The sequence below is a fragment of the Hyperolius riggenbachi genome, chromosome 4, assembly GCF_040937935.1.
Source record: "Hyperolius riggenbachi isolate aHypRig1 chromosome 4, aHypRig1.pri, whole genome shotgun sequence".
NCBI classification, from domain to species: Eukaryota; Metazoa; Chordata; class Amphibia; order Anura; family Hyperoliidae; genus Hyperolius; species Hyperolius riggenbachi.
In genome coordinates this window covers 4,658,269-4,679,562 of record NC_090649.1, presented here as the reverse complement: position 1 = coordinate 4,679,562, position 21,294 = coordinate 4,658,269, and the positions used below count along the sequence as shown (strand labels likewise).

The 21,294-nt window shown below is 44.4% G+C and overlaps 2 protein-coding genes across 2 annotated transcripts in view; one reads left to right on the top strand and one right to left on the bottom strand.

Moving 5' to 3' along the window:
• LOC137570293 (WAP four-disulfide core domain protein 5-like) overlaps positions 1-16,626 on the top strand; it is a 56,205-nt gene extending 39,579 nt beyond the window's left edge. The window contains exon 3 of the mRNA XM_068278925.1: positions 16,500-16,626. Within this exon, the coding sequence (XP_068135026.1) occupies positions 16,500-16,525 (26 nt within the window). The 3' untranslated portion in view covers positions 16,526-16,626. The remainder of the gene's footprint in view (positions 1-16,499) is intronic.
• Positions 1-21,294, bottom strand: part of LOC137570295 (vomeronasal type-2 receptor 26-like) — a 297,760-nt gene that overhangs the window by 274,587 nt on the left and 1,879 nt on the right. The window lies entirely within an intron of this gene.

The window sequence follows — 21,294 nt, the reverse complement described above, 5'->3', positions numbered from 1 at the left end:
AAGCCCCGCCCATATAGCATGCATGCCTCCATATGTGATGGGGAAAGTTCGGAAGGGGGAGGAGCAGAGAGCATCATGCTGCTATCGCTGCAGACGGGAATGTACGCTCATACTGCCATGTAAGTAACATGAGATAAGCCCCGCCCATATAGCATGCATGCCTCCATATGTGTTGGGGAAGTTCTGAAGGGGGAGGAGCAGAGAGCATCATGCTGCTATCGCTGCAGACGGGAATGTACGCTCATACTGCCATGTAAGTGACATGAGATAAGCCCCGCCCATATAGCATGTATGCCTCCATATGTGATGGGGAAAGTTCTGAAGGGGGAGGAGCAGAGAGCATCATGCTGCTATCGCTGCAGACGGGAATGTACGCTCATACTGCCATGTAAGTGACATGAGATAAGCCCCGCCCATATAGCATGTATGCCTCCATATGTGATGGGGAAAGTTCTGAAGGGGGAGGAGCAGAGAGCATCATGCTGCTACCGCTGCAGGCGGGAATGTACGCTCATACTGCCATGTAAGTAACATGAGATAAGCCCCACCCATATAGCATGCATGCTTCCATATGTGATGGGGAAAGTTCTGAAGGGGGCGGAGCAGAGAGCATCATGCTGCTACCACTGCAGGCGGGAATGTACGCTCATACTGCCATGTAAGTAACATGAGATAAGCCCCGCCCATATAGCATGCATGCTTCCATATGTGATGGGGAAAGTTCGGAAGGGGGAGGAGCAGAGAGCATCATGCTGCTATCGCTGCAGACGGGAATGTACGCTCATACTGCCATGTAAGTAACATGAGATAAGCCCCGCCCATATAGCATGCATGCCTCCATATGTGTTGGGGAAGTTCTGAAGGGGGAGGAGCAGAGAGCATCATGCTGCTATCGCTGCAGACGGGAATGTACGCTCATACTGCCATGTAAGTAACATGAGATAAGCCCCGCCCATATGGCATGCATGCTTCCATATGTGATGGGGAAAGTTCTGAAGGGGGCGGAGCAGAGAGCATCATGCTGCTACCACTGCAGGCGGGAATGTACGCTCATACTGCCATGTAAGTAACATGAGATAAGCCCCGCCCATATAGCATGCATGCTTCCATATGTGATGGGGAAAGTTCGGAAGGGGGAGGAGCAGAGAGCATCATGCTGCTATCGCTGCAGACGGGAATGTACGCTCATACTGCCATGTAAGTAACATGAGATAAGCCCCGCCCATATAGCATGCATGCCTCCATATGTGTTGGGGAAGTTCTGAAGGGGGAGGAGCAGAGAGCATCATGCTGCTACCGCTGCAGGCGGGAATGTACGCTCAAACTGCCATGTAACTGACATGAGATAAGCCCCGCCCATATAGCATGCATGCTTCCATATGTGATGGGGACGTTCTGAAAGGGGAGGAGCAGAGAGCATCATGCTGCTACCGCTGCAGGTGGGAATGTACGCTCATACTGCCATGAAACTGACATGAGATAAGCCCCGCCCATATAGCATGTATGCCTTCATATGTGATGGGGAAGTTCTGAAGGGGAGGAGTAGAGAGCATCATGCTGCTACCACTGCAGGCGGGAATGTACGCTCATACTGCCATATAACTGACATAAGATAAGCCCCGCCCATATAGCATGCATGCTTCCTGTTAGGTGAAGTGGTTAACTTGGCTTCAAAACTAAATTGTGTTATATTAGTTATTTTTCGGTGCTTAAATGTTTTAATATAGTTAAAGAAAAATCTGAAGTGAGGAAAGTCACTTTAAGTTTGAGCCACACCTAAGTAGATAGAAAGCTGTGGATCCCATAGCATCTTCCTGATCCTCAGTCCATCCCCTCCTTCCTGTGCCTCTCCAGTTGCTCATTCAGTTAGGACTTTGGTACTCCTCTGTCAGCCTTCAGAACTGCTACATTCCCTAAATTGGCCCTAGACTATGATACATACACTACACGATACATACATACACACAGGGCCGGCCCGCCCATGAGGCGGGGTGAGGCGGGTTCCTCAGGCGGCAGGAAGTGGAGGGGCGGCACCAGATGACATGGCTGTGAGTGTGATGGCGGAGGGACCGAGGGAGCCAGAGCTGCGGTGAGGGAAGCCCGACCTCTCCCTCCCTCTCCCCGGGCCGCCCTCCATGCTCCCCCCTCGGAGTGCAGGAAGCAGAGCTAGCGCGCAGGGAAGCGCTGCTGTACACAGCTGTTACTCACCTCCCTGGATCCGATCGCCGCTCCCGCCCTGCTGGTCTCCTCTCTGCCTAGCCGGCTGATACACACGTGGCTGCTTCAGCCGTGTGTGTATCAGCAGCGGCTACATTGCAGAGAGGAGACCAGCAGGGCGGGAGCGGCGATCGGATCCAGGGAGGTGAGTAACAGCTGTGTACAGCAGCGCTTCCCTGCGCGCTAGCTCTGCTTCCTGCACTCCGAGGGGGGAGCATGGAGGGCGGCCCGGGGAGAGGGAGGGAGAGGTCGGGCTGCCCTCACCGCAGCTCTGGCTCCCCCCTCCGCCATTATGAGGGGGCACCTACCTACTTAACCTATACTGGGCAAGCTACCTATCCTATACTGGGGGGCACCTACCTAATCTAACCTATACTGGGGGAAGCTACCTATCTATCCTATACTGGGGGGCACCTACCTAATCTAACCTATACTGGGGGCCAGCTACCTATCTATCCTATACTGGGGGGCACCTACCTAATCTAACCTATACTGGGGGCCAGCTACCTATCTATCCTATACTGGGGGGCACCTACCTAATCTAACCTGTACTGGGGGCACCTACCTATCTATCCTATACTGGGGGGCACCTACCTAATCTAACCTATACTGGGGGCCAGCTACCTATCTATCCTATACTGGGGGGCAGCTACCTAATCTAACGTATACTGGGGGCCAGCTACCTATCTATCCTATACTAGGGGGCACCTACCTAATCTAACCTGTACTGGGGGCAGCTACCTATCGATCCTATACTGGGGGGCACCTACCTAATCTAACCTATACTGGGGGCCAGCTACCTATCTATCCTATAATGGGGGGCACCTACCTAATCTAACCTGTACTGGGGGCACCTACCTATCTATCCTATACTGGGGGGCACCTACCTAATCTGACCTATACTGGGGGCCAGCTACCTATCTATCCTATACTGGGGGGCACCTACCTAATCTAACCTGTACTGGGGGCAGCTACCTATCTATCCTATACTGGGGGGCAGTTACCTAATCTAACCTATACTGGGGGCCAGCTACCTATCTATCCTATACTGGGGGGCAGCTACCTATCTAACCTATACTGGGGGCAGCTACCTATCTAACCTATACTGGGGGGCACCTACCTAATCTAACCTATACTGGGGGCCAGCTACCTATCTATCCTATACTGGGGGGCACCTACCTAATCTAACCTGTACTGGGGGCACCTACCTATCTATCCTATACTGGGGGGCAGCTACCTAATCTAACCTATACTGGGGCCCAGCTACCTATCTATCCTATACTGGGGGGCAGCTACCTAATCTAACGTATACTGGGGGCCAGCTACCTATCTATCCTATACTGGGGGGCACCTACCTAATCTAACCTGTACTGGGGGCAGCTACCTATCGATCCTATACTGGGGGGCACCTACCTAATCTAACCTATACTGGGGGCCAGCTACCTATCTATCCTATACTGGGGGGCACCTACCTAATCTAACCTGTACTGGGGGCACCTACCTATCTATCCTATACTGGGGGGCACCTACCTAATCTAACCTATACTGGGGGCCAGCTACCTATCTATCCTATACTGGGGGGCAGCTACCTAATCTAACCTATACTGGGGGCCAGCTACCTATCTATCCTATACTGGGGGGCACCTACCTAATCTAACCTGTACTGGGGGCAGCTACCTATCTATCCTATACTGGGGGGCACCTACCTAATTAACCTATACTGGGGGCCAGCTACCTATCTATCCTATACTGGGGGGCAGCTACCTATCTAACCTATACTGGGGGGCAGCTACCTATCTAACCTATACTGGGGGGCAGCTACCTATCTAACCTATACTGGGGGGCAGCTACATATCTAACCTATGCTGGGGGGCAGCTACCTATCTATCCTATACTGGGGGGCACCTACCTAATCTAACCTGTACTGGGGGCAGCTACCTATCTATCCTATACTGGGGGGCACCTACCTAATCTAACCTGTACTGGGGGGCAGCAACCTAATCTAACCTATACTGGGGGGAAGCTACCTATCTAACCTATACTGGGGGCACCTATCTAACCTGTATTGGGGGCACCTACCTACCTAGCTAGCCTATACAGGTGGCAACTATACTGGCTACCTATACTGGGGGCACCTACCTAACTAACCTATACTGGGGGTACCTACCTATCTAACCTATGCTGGGGGCAACTATACTGGCTACCTATATTGGAGGCACCTACCTAGCTAACCTGTACTGGGGGCACCTACTTATCTAACTTATACCGGGACGGGGGGGGGGGGGGTGCCTGCCTATCTAACATATACTGGGGGCAACTATACTGGCTACCTATACTGGAGGCAACTACCTGGCTAACCTATACTGGGGGCAACTTTACTGGCTCACCCATGCCTGGCCACCTATACTCGGGGGGGACCTATAGCTGGCTACCTATACCGGGGGGGCGCAATTTTTACACCCTCGCCATGGGTGCATTTTAGCCTAGAAACTGCACTGTTGCCGCCGGCCTCCGAGTCCGACGACTCCGAGCTCTGCAGCCTCTCCTGTCTCCTCCAAGGCAGCACGCTGGTGACGCTGCCTAGTGCCTAAGCCTGCTGATTTGATGGCGGCGGCTGCCGCCCGCTCTGCTGCCCTGGCTGCGGCTGATTGTCATGGTCAGTCACTGAGCAGTGAGCGCCGCCGACGTGACGATGATGATGATGAGGCTGGCTGGCTGCCGCCGGCCGCCGCTCACTGGCCCAGCGCGAGATCCCTCAGATCCGAGATGGAGCATGCCCGCTGCAGACCGCAGCCGTCTGTCCCCTGCCAGTGCAGGATGCATGCTGGATGCGGATGCCCGCCCTTCGCCGCCGCCAGACCCGGAGGGAGACCCAATCCCTGGTGAGTCAGTCACTCACTTTGCTGCGTCACTCAGGCTTTCCTTCACGGCCACGGTCGGTTGTGTGGGGGATGTAATGTTATGTAGAAATATTGGGGGGGGGGGGCGCCTTTACGATCTTTGCGTCAGGCAGCAGAAAGTCCAGGACCGGCCCTGCATACACATGTGACTATGGTAAGGATTAGAGTGTGAGCTCCTCTGATACATACACTACACGATACATACATAGACATGTGACTATGGCAGGGATTAGAGTGTGAGCTCCTCTGATACATACACTACACCATACATACATAGACATGTGACTTTGGTAGGGATTAGATTGTGAGCTCCTCTGATACATACACTACACCATACATACATAGACATATGACTATGGTAAGGATTAGAGTGTGAGCTCCTCTGATACATACACTACACCATACATACATAGACATGTGACTTTGGTAGGGATTAGAGTGTGAGCTCCTCTGATACATACACTACACCATACATACATAGACCTATAACTATGGTAGGGATTAGAGTGTGAGCTCCTCTGATACATACACTACACGATACATACATACACATGTGACTATGGTAAGGATTAGAGTGTGAGCTCCTCTGATACATACACTACACCATACATACATAGACATATAACTATGGTAAGGATTAGAGTGTGAGCTCCTCTGATACATACACTACACCATACATACATAGACATGTGACTTTGGTAGGGATTAGAGTGTGAGCTCCTCTGATACATACACTACACCATACATACATAGACCTATAACTATGGTAGGGATTAGAGTGTGAGCTCCTCTGATACATACACTACACGATACATACATACACATGTGACTATGGTAAGGATTAGAGTGTGAGCTCCTCTGATACATACACTACACCATACATACATACACATGTGACTATGGCAGGGATTAGAGTGTCAGCTCCTCTGATACCTACACTACACCATACATACATAGACATATGACTATGGCAGGGATTAGAGTGTGAGCTCCTCTGATACATACACTACACCATACATACATAGACATATGACTATGGTAAGGATTAGAGTGTGAGCTCCTCTGATACATACACTACACGATACATACATAGACATATAACTATGGTAAGGATTAGAGTGTGAGCTCCTCTGATACATACACTACACCATACATACATAGACATATGACTATGGTAAGGATTAGAGTGTGAGCTCCTCTGATACATACACTACACGATACATACATAGACATATAACTATGGTAAGGATTAGAGTGTGAGCTCCTCTGATACATACACTACACCATACATACATAGACATATAACTATGGTAGGGATTAGAGTGTGAGCTCCTCTGATACATGCACTACACCATACATACATAGACATATAACTATGGTAAGGATTAGAGTGTGAGCTCCTCTGATACATACTCTACACCATACATACATACACATGTGACTATGGCAGGGATTAGAGTGTCAGCTCCTCTGATACATACACTACACCATACATACATAGACATATGACTATGGCAGGGATTAGAGTGTGAGCTCCTCTGATACATACACTACACCATACATACATAGACCTATAACTTTGGCAGGGATTAGAGTGTGAGCTCCTCTGATACATACACTACACCATACATACATAGACATATGAATATGGTAAGGATTAGATTGTGAGCTCCTCTGATACATACACTACACCATACATACATAGACATATAACTATGGTAAGGATTAGAGTGTGAGCTCCTCTGATACATACATTACTCCATACATACATAGACATGTGACTATGGTAAGGATTAGAGTGTGAGCTCCTCTGATACATACACTACACCATACATACATAGACATATGACTATGGTAAGGATTAGATTGTGAGCTCCTCTGATACATACACTACACCATACATACATAGACATATAACTATGGTAAGGATTAGAGTGTGAGCTCCTCTGATACATACATTACACCATACATACATAGACATGTGACTATGGTAAGGATTAGAGTGTGAGCTCCTCTGATACATACATTACACCATACATACATAGACATATAACTATGGCAGGGATTAGAGTGTGAGCCCCTCTGATACATGCACTACACCATACATACATAGACATATGACTATGGTAAGGATTAGATTGTGAGCTCCTCTGATACATACACTACACCATACATACATAGACATATGACTATGGCAGGGATTAGAGTGTCAGCTCCTCTGATAAATACACTACACCATACATACATAGACATATGACTATGGCAGGGATTAGAGTGTGAGCCCCTCTGATACATACACTACACCATACATACATAGACATATGACTATGGTAAGGATTAGAGTGTGAGCTCCTCTGATACATACACTACACCATACATACATAGACATATGACTATGGTAAGGATTAGAGTGTGAGCTCCTCTGATACATACACTACACCATACATACATAGACATATAGCTATGGTAAGGATTAGAGTGTGAGCTCCTCTGATACATACACTACACGATACATACATAGACATATAGCTATGGTAAGGATTAGAGTGTGAGCTCCTCTGATACATACACTACACCATACATACATAGACATATAGCTATGGTAAGGATTAGAGTATGAGCTCCTCTGATACATACACTACACCATACATACATAGACATATAACTATGGTAAGGATTAGAGTGTGAGCTCCTCTGATACATACACTACACCATACATACATATACATATAACTATGGTAAGGATTAGAGTGTGAGCTCCTCTGATACATACACTACACCATACATACATAGACATATAACTATGGTAAGGATTAGATTGTGAGCTCCTCTGATACATACACTACACCATACATACATAGACATATAACTATGGTAAGGATTAGAGTGTGAGCTCCTCTGATATATACACTACACCATACATACATAGACATATAACTATGGTAGGGATTAGAGTGTGAGCTCCTCTGATACATACACTACACCATACATACATAAACATATGACTATGGTAAGGATTAGAGTGTGAGCTCCCCTGATACATACACTACACCATACATACATAGACATATAACTATGGTAGGGATTAGAGTGTGAGCTCCTCTGATACATACACTACACCATACATACATAGACATATAACTATGGTAAGGATTAGATTGTGAGCTCCTCTGATACATACACTACACCATACATACATATACATATGACTATGGTAGGATTAGAGTGTGAGCTCCTCTGATACATACACTACACCATACATACATAGACATATGACTATGGTAAGGATTAGATTGTGAGCTCCTCTGATACATGCTATACACCATACATACATAGACATATAATTATGGTAAGGATTAGATTGTGAGCCCCTCTGATACATACACTACACCATACATACATAGACATATAACTATGGTAGGATTAGAGTGTGAGCTCCTCTGATACATACACTACACCATACATACATATACATATGACTATGGTAGGATTAGAGTGTGAGCTCCTCTGATACATACACTACACCATACATACATAGACATATAACTATGGTAAGGATTAGAGTGTGAGCTCCTCTGATACATACACTACACCATACATACATAGACATATGACTATGGTAAGGATTAGAGTGTGAGCTCCTCTGATACATACACTACACCATACATACATAGACATATAACTACGGTAAGGATTAGAGTGTGAGCCCCTCTGATACATACACTACACCATACATACATAGACATATAACTATGGTAGGATTAGAGTGTGAGCTCCTCTGATACATACACTACACCATACATACATATACATATGACTATGGTAGGATTAGAGTGTGAGCTCCTCTGATACATACACTACACCATACATACATAGACATATGACTATGGTAAGGATTAGAGTGTGAGCTCCTCTGATACATACACTACACCATACATACATAGACATATGACTATGGTAAGGATTAGAGTGTGAGCTCCTCTGATACATACACTACACCATACATACATAGACATATAACTATGGTAGGATTAGAGTGTGAGCTCCTCTGATACATACACTACACCATACATACATACACATGTGACTATGGTAAGGATTAGAGTGTGAGCTCCTCTGATACATACACTACACCATACATACATACATACACATATGACTGTGGTAGGGATTAGAGTGTGAGCTCCTCTGATACATACACTACACCATACATACATAGACATATAACTATGGTAGGGATTAGAGTGTGAGCTCCTCTGATACATACACTACACCATACATACATAGACATATGACTATGGCAGGGATTAGAGTGTGAGCTCCTCTGATACATACTCTACACCATACATACATAGACCTATAACTTTGGCAGGGATTAGAGTGTGAGCTCCTCTGATACATGCACTACACCATACATACATAGACATATAACTATGGTAGGATTAGAGTGTGAGCTCCTCTGATACATGCACTACACCATACATACATAGACATATAACTATGGTAAGGATTAGATTGTGAGCCCCTCTGATACATACACTACACCATACATACATACACATGTGACTATGGTAAGGATTAGAGTGTGAGCTCCTCTGATACATACACTACACCATACATACATACATACACATATGACTGTGGTAGGGATTAGAGTGTGAGCTCCTCTGATACATACACTACACCATACATACATAGACATATAACTATGGTAGGATTAGAGTGTGAGCTCCTCTGATACATACACTATACCATACATACATATACATATGACTATGGTAGGATTAGAGTGTGAGCTCCTCTGATACATACACTACACCATACATACATAGACATATAACTATGGTAGGGATTAGAGTGTGAGCTCCTCTGATACATACACTACACCATACATACATACATAGACATATAACTATGGTAGGATTAGATTGTGATCTCCTCTGATACATGCACTACACCATACATACATAGACATATGACTATGGCAGGGATTAGAGTGTGAGCTCCTCTGATACATACACTACACCATACAGACATAGACATATGACTATGGTAGGATTAGAGTGTGAGCTCCTCTGATACATACACTACACCATACATACATAGACATATAACTATGGTAAGGATTAGAGTGTGAGCTCCTCTGATACATACACTACACCATACATACATAGACATATAACTATGGTAAGGATTAGAGTGTGAGCTCCTCTGATACATACACTACACCATACATACATAGACATATAACTATGGTAAGGATTAGAGTGTGAGCTCCTCTGATACATACACTACACCATACATACATAGACATATAACTATGGTAAGGATTAGATTGTGAGCTCCTCTGATACATAAACTACACCATACATACATATACATATGACTATGGTAGGATTAGAGTGTAAGCTCCTCTGATACATACACTACACCCATACATACATAGACATATGACTATGGTAAGGATTAGATTGTGAGCTCCTCTGATACATGCTATACACCATACATACATAGACATATAACTATGGTAAGGATTAGATTGTGAGCCCCTCTGATACATACACTACACCATACATACATAGACATAGAACTATGGTAGGATTAGAGTGTGAGCTCCTCTGATACATACACTACACCATACATACATATACATATGACTATGGTAGGATTAGAGTGTGAGCTCCTCTGATACATACACTACACCATACATACATAGACATATAACTATGGTAAGGATTAGAGTGTGAGCTCCTCTGATACATACACTACACCATACATACATAGACATATGACTATGGTAAGGATTAGAGTGTGAGCTCCTCTGATACATACACTACACCATACATACATAGACATATAACTATGGTAAGGATTAGAGTGTGAGCCCCTCTGATACATACACTACACCATACATACATAGACATATAACTATGGTAGGATTAGAGTGTGAGCTCCTCTGATACATACACTACACCATACATACATATACATATGACTATGGTAGGATTAGAGTGTGAGCTCCTCTGATACATACACTACACCATACATACATATACATATGACTATGGTAGGATTAGAGTGTGAGCTCCTCTGATACATACACTACACCATACATACATAGACATATAACTATGGTAAGGATTAGAGTGTGAGCTCCTCTGATACATACATTACACCATACATACATAGACATATAACTATGGTAGGGATTAGAGTGTGAGCCCCTCTGATACATGCACTACACCATACATACATAGACATATGACTATGGTAAGGATTAGAGTGTGAGCTCCTCTGATACATACACTACACCATACATACATAGATATATGACTATGGCAGGGATTAGAGTGTGAGCTCCTCTGATACATACACTACACCATACATACATAGACATATAACTATGGTAAGGATTAGAGTGTGAGCTCCTCTGATACATACACTACACCATACATACATAGACATATAACTATGGTAAGGATTAGAGTGTGAGCTCCTCTGATACATACACTACACCATACATACATAGACATATAACTATGGTAGGATTAGAGTGTGAGCTCCTCTGATACATACACTACACCATACATACATATACATATGACTATGGTAGGATTAGAGTGTGAGCTCCTCTGATACATACACTACACCATACATACATAGACCTATAACTATGGTAGGGATTAGAGTGTGAGCTCCTCTGATACATACACTACACCATACATACATAGACATATGACTATGGCAGGGATTAGAGTGTGAGCTCCTCTGATACATACACTACACCATACATACATAGACATATAACTATGGTAGGATTAGAGTGTGAGCTCCTCTGATACATACACTACACCATACATACATAGACATATAACTATGGTAAGGATTAGAGTGTGAGCTCCTCTGATACATACACTACACCATACATACATACACATGTGACTATGGTAAGGATTAGAGTGTGAGCTCCTCTGATACATACACTACACCATACATACATACATACACATATGACTGTGGTAGGGATTAGAGTGTGAGCTCCTCTGATACATACACTACACCATACATACATAGACATATAACTATGGTAAGGATTAGAGTGTGAGCTCCTCTGATACATACACTACACCATACATACATAGACATATAACTATGGTAAGGATTAGAGTGTGAGCTCCTCTGATACATACACTACACCATACATACATAGACCTATAACTTTGGCAGGGATTAGAGTGTGAGCTCCTCTGATACATACACTACACCATACATACATAGACATGTGACTTTGGTAGGGATTAGAGTGTGAGCCCCTCTGATACATACACTACACCATACATACATAGACATATAACTATGGTAGGATTAGAGTGTGAGCTCCTCTGATACATACACTACACCATACATACATATACATATGACTATGGTAGGATTAGAGTGTGAGCTCCTCTGATACATACACTACACCATACATACATAGACCTATAACTATGGTAGGGATTAGAGTGTGAGCTCCTCTGATACATACACTACACCATACATACATATACATATGACTATGGTAGGATTAGAGTGTGAGCTCCTCTGATACATACACTACACCATACATACATAGACATATAACTATGGTAAGGATTAGATTGTGAGCTCCTCTGATACATACACTACACCATACATACATAGACATATGACTATGGTAAGGATTAGAGTGTGAGCTCCTCTGATACATACACTACACCATACATACATAGACATATAACTATGGTAAGGATTAGAGTGTGAGCTCCTCTGATACATACACTACACCATACATACATAGACATATAACTATGGTAGGATTAGAGTGTGAGCTCCTCTGATACATACACTACACCATACATACATAGACATATGACTATGGTAAGGATTAGAGTGTGAGCTCCTCTGATACATACACTACACCATACATACATACACATATAACTATGGTGGGGATTAGAGTGTGAGCTCCTCTGATATATGCACTACACCATACATACATAGACATATGACTATGGTAAGGATTAGAGTGTGAGCTCCTCTGATACATACACTACACCATACATACATAGACATATAACTATGGTAAGGATTAGAGTGTGAGCTCCTCTGATACATACACTACACCATACATACATAGACATATAACTATGGTAGGGATTAGAGTGTGAGCTCCTCTGATACATACACTACACCATACATACATAGACATATGACTATGGCAGGGATTAGAGTGTGAGCTCCTCTGATACATACACTACACCATACATGCATAGACATATAACTATGGTAGGATTAGAGTGTGAGCTCCTCTGATACATACACTACACCATACATACATAGACATGTGACTTTGGTAGGGATTAGAGTGTGAGCTCCTCTGATACATACACTACACCATACATACATAGACATATGACTATGGTAAGGATTAGATTGTCAGCTCCTCTGATACATACACTACACCATACATACATAGACATATAACTATGGTAAGGATTAGAGTGTGAGCTCCTCTGATACATACACTACACCATACATACATAGACATATAACTATGGTAAGGATTAGAGTGTGAGCTCCTCTGATACATACACTACACCATACATACATACACATGTGACTATGGTAAGGATTAGAGTGTGAGCTCCTCTGATACATACACTACACCATACATACATAGACATATAACTATGGTAGGATTAGAGTGTCAGCTCCTCTGATACATGCACTACACCATACATACATAGACATATGACTATGGTAAGGATTAGAGTGTGAGCTCCTCTGATACATACACTACACCATACATACATAGACATATAACTATGGTAAGGATTAGAGTGTGAGCTCCTCTGATACATACACTACACCATACATACATACACATGTGACTATGGTAAGGATTAGAGTGTGAGCTCCTCTGATACATACACTACACCATACATACATACACATGTGACTATGGTAGGGAATGGATTGTGAGCTCCTCTGATACATACACTACACAATACATACATACACATGTGACTATGGTAGGGAATAGATTGTGAGCTCTTTTGAGGGACAGATAAAGGGGGAAGACACAATATATAGACTGTACCAGTGATGAACGTAATTAGTAAATTACGATTACTCACAATTTTGAGTACATTTTTGCAGTTACGCCTATACGTAATTACGATTTGTGTATTCAAATGATTTTGTATAGTATTTCGTAATTTCGCGTAACATTTTTATTAATTTTCACGTAATGTCATGCCAAGTTTAGCAGGAAATAGCAAAGCCCATATACATGCTATTGACACCAAAATTGCTCCATATGTTAGGAAATGCGTAGAAGACGACAAAAATTATTTCCAAAAAGACCTTGTAGTCTTTGAGAAAATCGATTTTAAAAATACAAAGAAAAAATGGTTTTAAAACTCTGAAAAATAAGTTTAAAACCATTGTTGTTTGCATTTATAAAATCAATTTACTCAAAAACTACAAGGTCTCTTCGAAACATTCCTGTTTTGACTTATAACCACTATTCTGCTTTACATATGTAGCAAAATTACGCAAAGTTACACAAAATGATTCAATATTACTATTACATACAAAATGAATAATGATTTTCTCTAAGATTCCGCATTTCAATTATGATGCGTGATTGCGAATTTCGATGTGAAATTTCAGCCTAGTACTGCTCTGTACAGCTACAACAACAGCAACAAATAACATTTGTAAAGCGCTTTTCTCCCGTGGGACTCAAAGCGCATAAGCATGGCTCCGACCATCGTGGTACAGAGGAAGACATTTTATAAATCTGGAAATGCCAGGCTAAACAGGTGGCTTTTCAGTCTGGATTTGAATAGCTCCAGGGATGGTGCTGTCTTTACTGGGTGTGGCAGGGAGTTTCAAAGAGTAGGGGCAGCATGACAGAAGGCTCTGTCTCCAGATTTTTTGAGGTGCACTCTGGGAGTGACCAAGTTTATAGAACTTGCTGATCTGAGGTTGTGAGAGGTGTGGTGCAGCTTCAGCAGGTCCTTCATGTATCCAGGGCCCAGATTGTGCAGGGATTTGAATGCTGCAGAAGATGCCAGCGCTATGTGAATACTAAAATAATAATAATAATATATATGTGGTGGGATGCATACAGTGAAGCCCACAGTAAATAGAAAGTATGCTTCACTGCACCTGCTAACACACACATTATGTGGTATGGATTCCACCACACAGCACTGCACATTTCTAGAGGTGAACATACCTTTACAATATAAATGAGCCGTATTAACAATGAATGATATTGTCTGACATAGCGCACTGCAGCGCTGCACTGTGAGCTCCACCTTCATGCTGCCATCTTTACACATGATATAGAATTATGCAGGATTAGACTGATAGGGACCTATTACAACAGGATCTAGACACTGTGGCCATATGGGCAGGCACATGGCAGATTTATTATAGATAAAGGTAAAGTCACGCACCTTGGACATGCCACTGGTATGGCGCTTTGAGTCCACCAGGAGAAAAGCGTAATATAAATGTTCTGTGTTTGTTTGTTCGGTTTGTTTTGGTAAACCATCATATACAATAAATGGCATACAGCTGGGAACATCAGACTTGGAGAAGAACTAGGAAATACTGGTTGATAACAACACTTGTATTCAATGCCAAGCAGGAGCAGCTAAAGCTAATAGAATTCCGGAATCATGATGATTAAAATGGGAAATACTGTAAAATCTGGAGATGCTAGTATACTACTCCCTCTGTATAAATCACTTGTGAGGCCACATCTGGAGTTTGGAATACAGTTTTGGGCACCACACTATAGAAAGGACATTGAACTTCTGGAATGGGTGCAAAGATGGGCAACTAAATTAATTGGAAGGAAGATACTTTACCAAGAAAGGTTGGACAAGCTGGGCTTATATACCTCAGAAAAAAAGGTGACTGAGAGGTGAACATGTATACATACAGTACATCAGAGGGCAATATAAAAGCTTGGCTTTTTGTAGCTAGGTTTGTACAAAGGACAAGAGGGTATGATCTGTGTATTGAGGAAATGAGATTTTACTCATTTTTTTTTTAGAAAGTAAGAGTAGTAAATATGTGGAATTCCTTACCACAGGTAAGTAGTTTTAGAAAAGTCTACACTTGCATTTAAGAGAGGCTTGGAGACCCACCCTGCTAGATATGGGAACATGATAACTTCATACAGTCAGGAGATAGTTTCTGTTGGCATTCTTTCCCTGGATTGAGGTGTGGTGAGGCTACAAAGGATGGCATTGATGGACAGATTGCCCCTGAATCCCCGATGTGATTAGGTGACACCACAACGACCAAACAATGAACTCATCGTATTCTTTTTTCTCCTAGTTGCCCAGAAAGACGGCTTTGAATGAATCAACAGACAAAAGAAAATGCGGATCATTTCTCCAATACTTGGTCCATCGCCTGAGACTCTCCTGGAGCCAATTGGTTCCTCAATATTGCCGGAACAAAGAGTGCTGCTCTGCCCTATCCTGATGTGGCTGCTCTCCCGGGCTTCACAATGCATAGTATTTATTGTACCTGTAAATAACGCCATTAAAGTGACACTGTTTTGTACGAAAGTCTTCCTAATGTGTCTACTACTTTAACAGGAATAATATTGGTTCAGTATAACATTGGTGGAGATAGAAGGAATACTCTGGAACTGAGACTCTGGTGGGAGGTGGAGCAATGTGTCTCATCATGTCATGCAGGGAGCATGGCGGGTCTCTCAACATGGCGGTTAAGGGGGGAGGGGGGGGGTCATAGATATGCTGCAAGGGAGAGAAGTATTTAATCCCCTTACTGGTTCTGCTGATTTTCCCTCTAATGCCTAGTACACACCATACAGTTTTCTGTTAGATATTCTGTTAGATTTACCTGCCAGATAGATAATTTCCAACATGTTGGAAAGTATCTACCTAACCATCTATCTGCCGAGCAATCAGGCATAGCTCTACTCAGCAGGAGATAACCAGAGGACAATGCACCAGAGATAATGACCAGTCTCTACCAGTCAGAGCCGGGACAAGGTCCTCCAGCACCCAAGGCTGAGACAGCACCCCTCCATCCCTCCCACCCCAGCCATCACCCACTGATTGCTATTAGACTAAGAGGCTCCTCCTCCATCCCTCCCACCCCAGCCATCACACACTGATTGCTATTAGACTAAGAGGTGGCCCAGGACCCTCAACCTTAACCTCTAGTTATCTGGCTTGCAGTCACTGCTATGTATGCCCTTTTCTTATTTCTTTCTGCTTAACACACAATTGGGAATGACAGCTGAATGAATTGTGCGCCCCCTCCTACACTGCGCCCTGAGGCTGGAGCCTCTTCAGCCTCTGCCTCGGCCCGGCCCTGCTACCAGTACTTTATGCTAGGCATACATGGCTCTATTTTGCCACTCAATTCTGCACCCAATCGTTTTCCGCGCTCTATTCTGCAGGCAATTCTCCTATCTTCCGCTTGTTTTTATTATCTTTTCCCATTGTCCTCCATGCAGAATTGGGCCGGAGATTGGACATGTCGTAAATTATCTATTGAGCTATCTAAATGGCTCAGAATCAAGCCGTGTATTCCCAGCATTACAGGAAATAAATCTAACAGAAAAGTGCAACAGAAAATCTAACAGAAAATGGTATGGTGTGTACTAGGCATAAGCAATAAACTACTGCTTGGTGATGGACCTTGTAGCCCAGGCCAGCGTTGTGCAGGTCTAGTGTTGTCCGGACATCCTTGGACAGTTCATTGGTCTTAGCCGTGGTGGACAGATTTCTTAAATTCTGATTACAAGTACCTGCGAGCCTTGATAGGGGGATCAAACATATATTTCACTCACTACAGTGCTCATCAAGCTCTGGCTTTGGGGCACTGGAATTTCTGAGGGGTCTTCTGTTGTTATTCTGTCTCACAGCTACAATTATCCTACCATTATAAACTGGGCATTTCTTGGTCAGATGGGAGACAAGCAAAATATGCAGGGGACCAAATAACTATTTCCCTCACTGTTAATGTGATGATAAAACATGGTATATAAAAAACATGGAGTCATGGTGATGGGCATTGGGTGGTAATGGGCATTGCGCAGAAGAGAACACAGAGCCATGGTAATGGGCATTGGCTAGCAGAGAACATGGAGCCATGGTGATGGGCATTGGGTGGTAATGGGCATTGCGCAGAAGAGAACACAGAGCCATGGTGATGGGCATTGGGTGGTAATGGGCATTGGGCAGAAGAGAACAAGGAGCCATGGTGATGGGCATTGGGTGGTAATGGGCATTGCGCAGAAGAGAACACAGAGCCATGGTGATGGGCATTGGACAGTCATGGGCATTGGGCACAGAGAGCATGAAGCCATGGTGATGGGCATTGGGTGGTAATGGGCACTGGCTAGCAGAGAACATGGGGCCATGGTGATGGGCACTGGACAATGATGGGAATTGGGCACAGAGATCATGGAGCCATGGTGGCCGGCATTTGGTGGTGATGGGCATTGGGCAGAAGAGAGCATGAAGCCATGGTGATGGGCATTGGGCAGCAGAGAACATGGAGCCATGGTGATGGGCACTGGACAATGATGGGCATTGGGCACAGAAAGCATGGAGCCATGGTGACGGGCACTGGACAGTGATAGACATTTGGTGGCAGAGAACATGGAGCCATGGTAATGGGCATTGGCTAGCAGAGAACATGGAGCCATGGTGATGGGCATTTGGCAGTGATGGGCATTGGGCAGCAGATAGCATGGAGCCATGGTGATGGGCATTGGACCGTGATGGGCATCGGAAAACATGGAGCCATTGAGATGGGCATTGGGCAGCAGAGAACATGGAGTTATGGTGATGGGCATTGGGCGGTGATAGGCCTTGGGTGGCCAAGAACATGGAGCCATGATGTTGGGCAATTGGGCGGTAGGCGTTGGGTGACTAAGAACATGGAGCCATGGTGGTGGATATTGGGTGGTGATGTGCATTGTGCAGCAGAGAAAATGGAGCCCTAATGATGGGTATTGGGTGGTGATGGGCATTGGCCAGCAGAGAACATGGAGCCATGGTGATGGGTATCGGGCGGTGATGGGCACTGGGCATCAGAAACTCTAGAGACGGTGAGGGCATAATAAGGTCACCTGACCTTTAAGCAGCACAATGTATTCACCAGATGGCCAGAATTGGCACTGGGGGGGAGGAGCAATGAAGCTCATGCAATGCAGGAAGTGTGAAATGTTAATACAGAAGCCATTCCTGGCTGTATATATGACAGCCAGAGAGGGGCGGGGCATAAACTATGATACAATTACATGATGATATGGTTAAATTATGATTTAATATTATTTTGTCTACTATTATTATATAATTTGAATTGTACAATGATCCCTAAGAATGAGTGATGTTCAGTGAGGACATTGAGTGATCGGGAGATGTGTGAGTCACGTATGGCCGAAGTTCCTTCTGTATCCCGTGGAAAGTTCTGCAGATGTTCTGCTGTCTCCACAGGGAGAATGCGACTCAAGCTATGAACAACCTGCGGCGTCAGCAGAGACGGGGAAATCATGTTCATTAGCAGTAGCTGGAGAGCTCCGGGGGGACATCTATTACTGAATGAAAGATCATTTCATATAATTAACCACCCAGTAGAGACCGTCTCCATTCCCTTATAATTATCAGGAACTCGATCCAACCCAATTCTGTGGAGCCTGGAATTACGGCAGACAGCAGCTGTAATCACAAAGCCCTTCTCTACACAAATTACCACTCAGCAAAAACGTCCACCAAGACCTCCGAAGAGGAAACCAAACCGGCAATTATGTCAGATGGATGTCCACAGAGGGCCGACGCCTCACCTGCTCCCCACCACCCTAATAAATAGCTGTGACTTTATCTCGGGATAGAGGCCTGATCTCCAGAGGACAGCACTGAGGCTGTGTCACTATGTCAGATGGATGTCCACAGAGGACAGAGTCCTCACCTGCTCCCCACCACCCTAATAAATAGCTATGACTTTATCTCGGGATAGAGACCTGATCTCCAGAGGACAGCACTGAGGTTGTGGCATCATGTCAGCCTCACAATACAGTCACAACATCTAAACTGCAGAGTGACCCAAACATGCCAGATCATGCTAAGCACTCCATGGTATGAATGCAACACATGAGATGTCCAACAGCGCATTTATGAGATGTGGTTGGGTGATGCTGTGGTGACTATTTACCTGAAAGGCTCATTCTGCTGGTAAGTGATGGAATTATGTATAAGGAGCAGGGTTAGCAGGTCATCTGCAAGTAACATGGACTACAGGGATAAAACAGGAAATATGTCAAATATCAATGAACCTTCCTGGCGGTAAGCCCGAGCTGAGCTCGGGCTATGCCGCGCAGGAAGATATCTCAGCCCCTGGTGGGGTGATTTGCGCCATTTAAAGTGCTGTGCACTTTGCTAGCACTTTGCTAGCCGCGCGCACCGCTTGATCGCCGCCGCTCTGCGGCGATCGCCCGCACACAGCGGCAGAAGAGGGCCCCCCCGCCAGAGCCCTGCGCTGCCCGGACCAATGAGTTCCGGGCAGCGCTATGGGCTGGATCGGAGGCGTCTGACGTCAGGACGTCGGCTGACGTCGTCCATGACGTCATTCCAATCGTCGCCATGGCGACAGGAGAAGCCAAACAGGGGAGTGCGTTATATACGCGTTCCCGTTTGCTATTGATGCCGGTGAGGATCGCACTAGAGGGACACATGTGCCCTCTAGTGGTGTTTCATGTAGCTACCACTCTGGTAGCTTTACATGAAACACAATTTTTTTTAATTTTTTTTTTAAAAAGAATTTTTGCCTATTTGGCAAAAAAAATTAACCACCAGGGAGGTTAAATATAAGTGCAAATAATACTCAAAAGGAAAAAAGGATGTTTTACAGCTATTTCGGGTCAGAGAAGATTGTGCATCACAAAGTATAATAACTGCTGCTAACAGTCATGGAGGTTGATTCACTAAACCGCGCTATTTTTTTAGCACACGTGTTAGGAAATAGCATGTGTAAAGTTGTACGCGTGCAAAGTTTTAAGCATGCTAACAAAGTTTTTTGCATGTTAACGTGGCACAATGCGCATTGAAAATACATACCAAAACTGCACAGCACGCATTGCGCTTCAAAC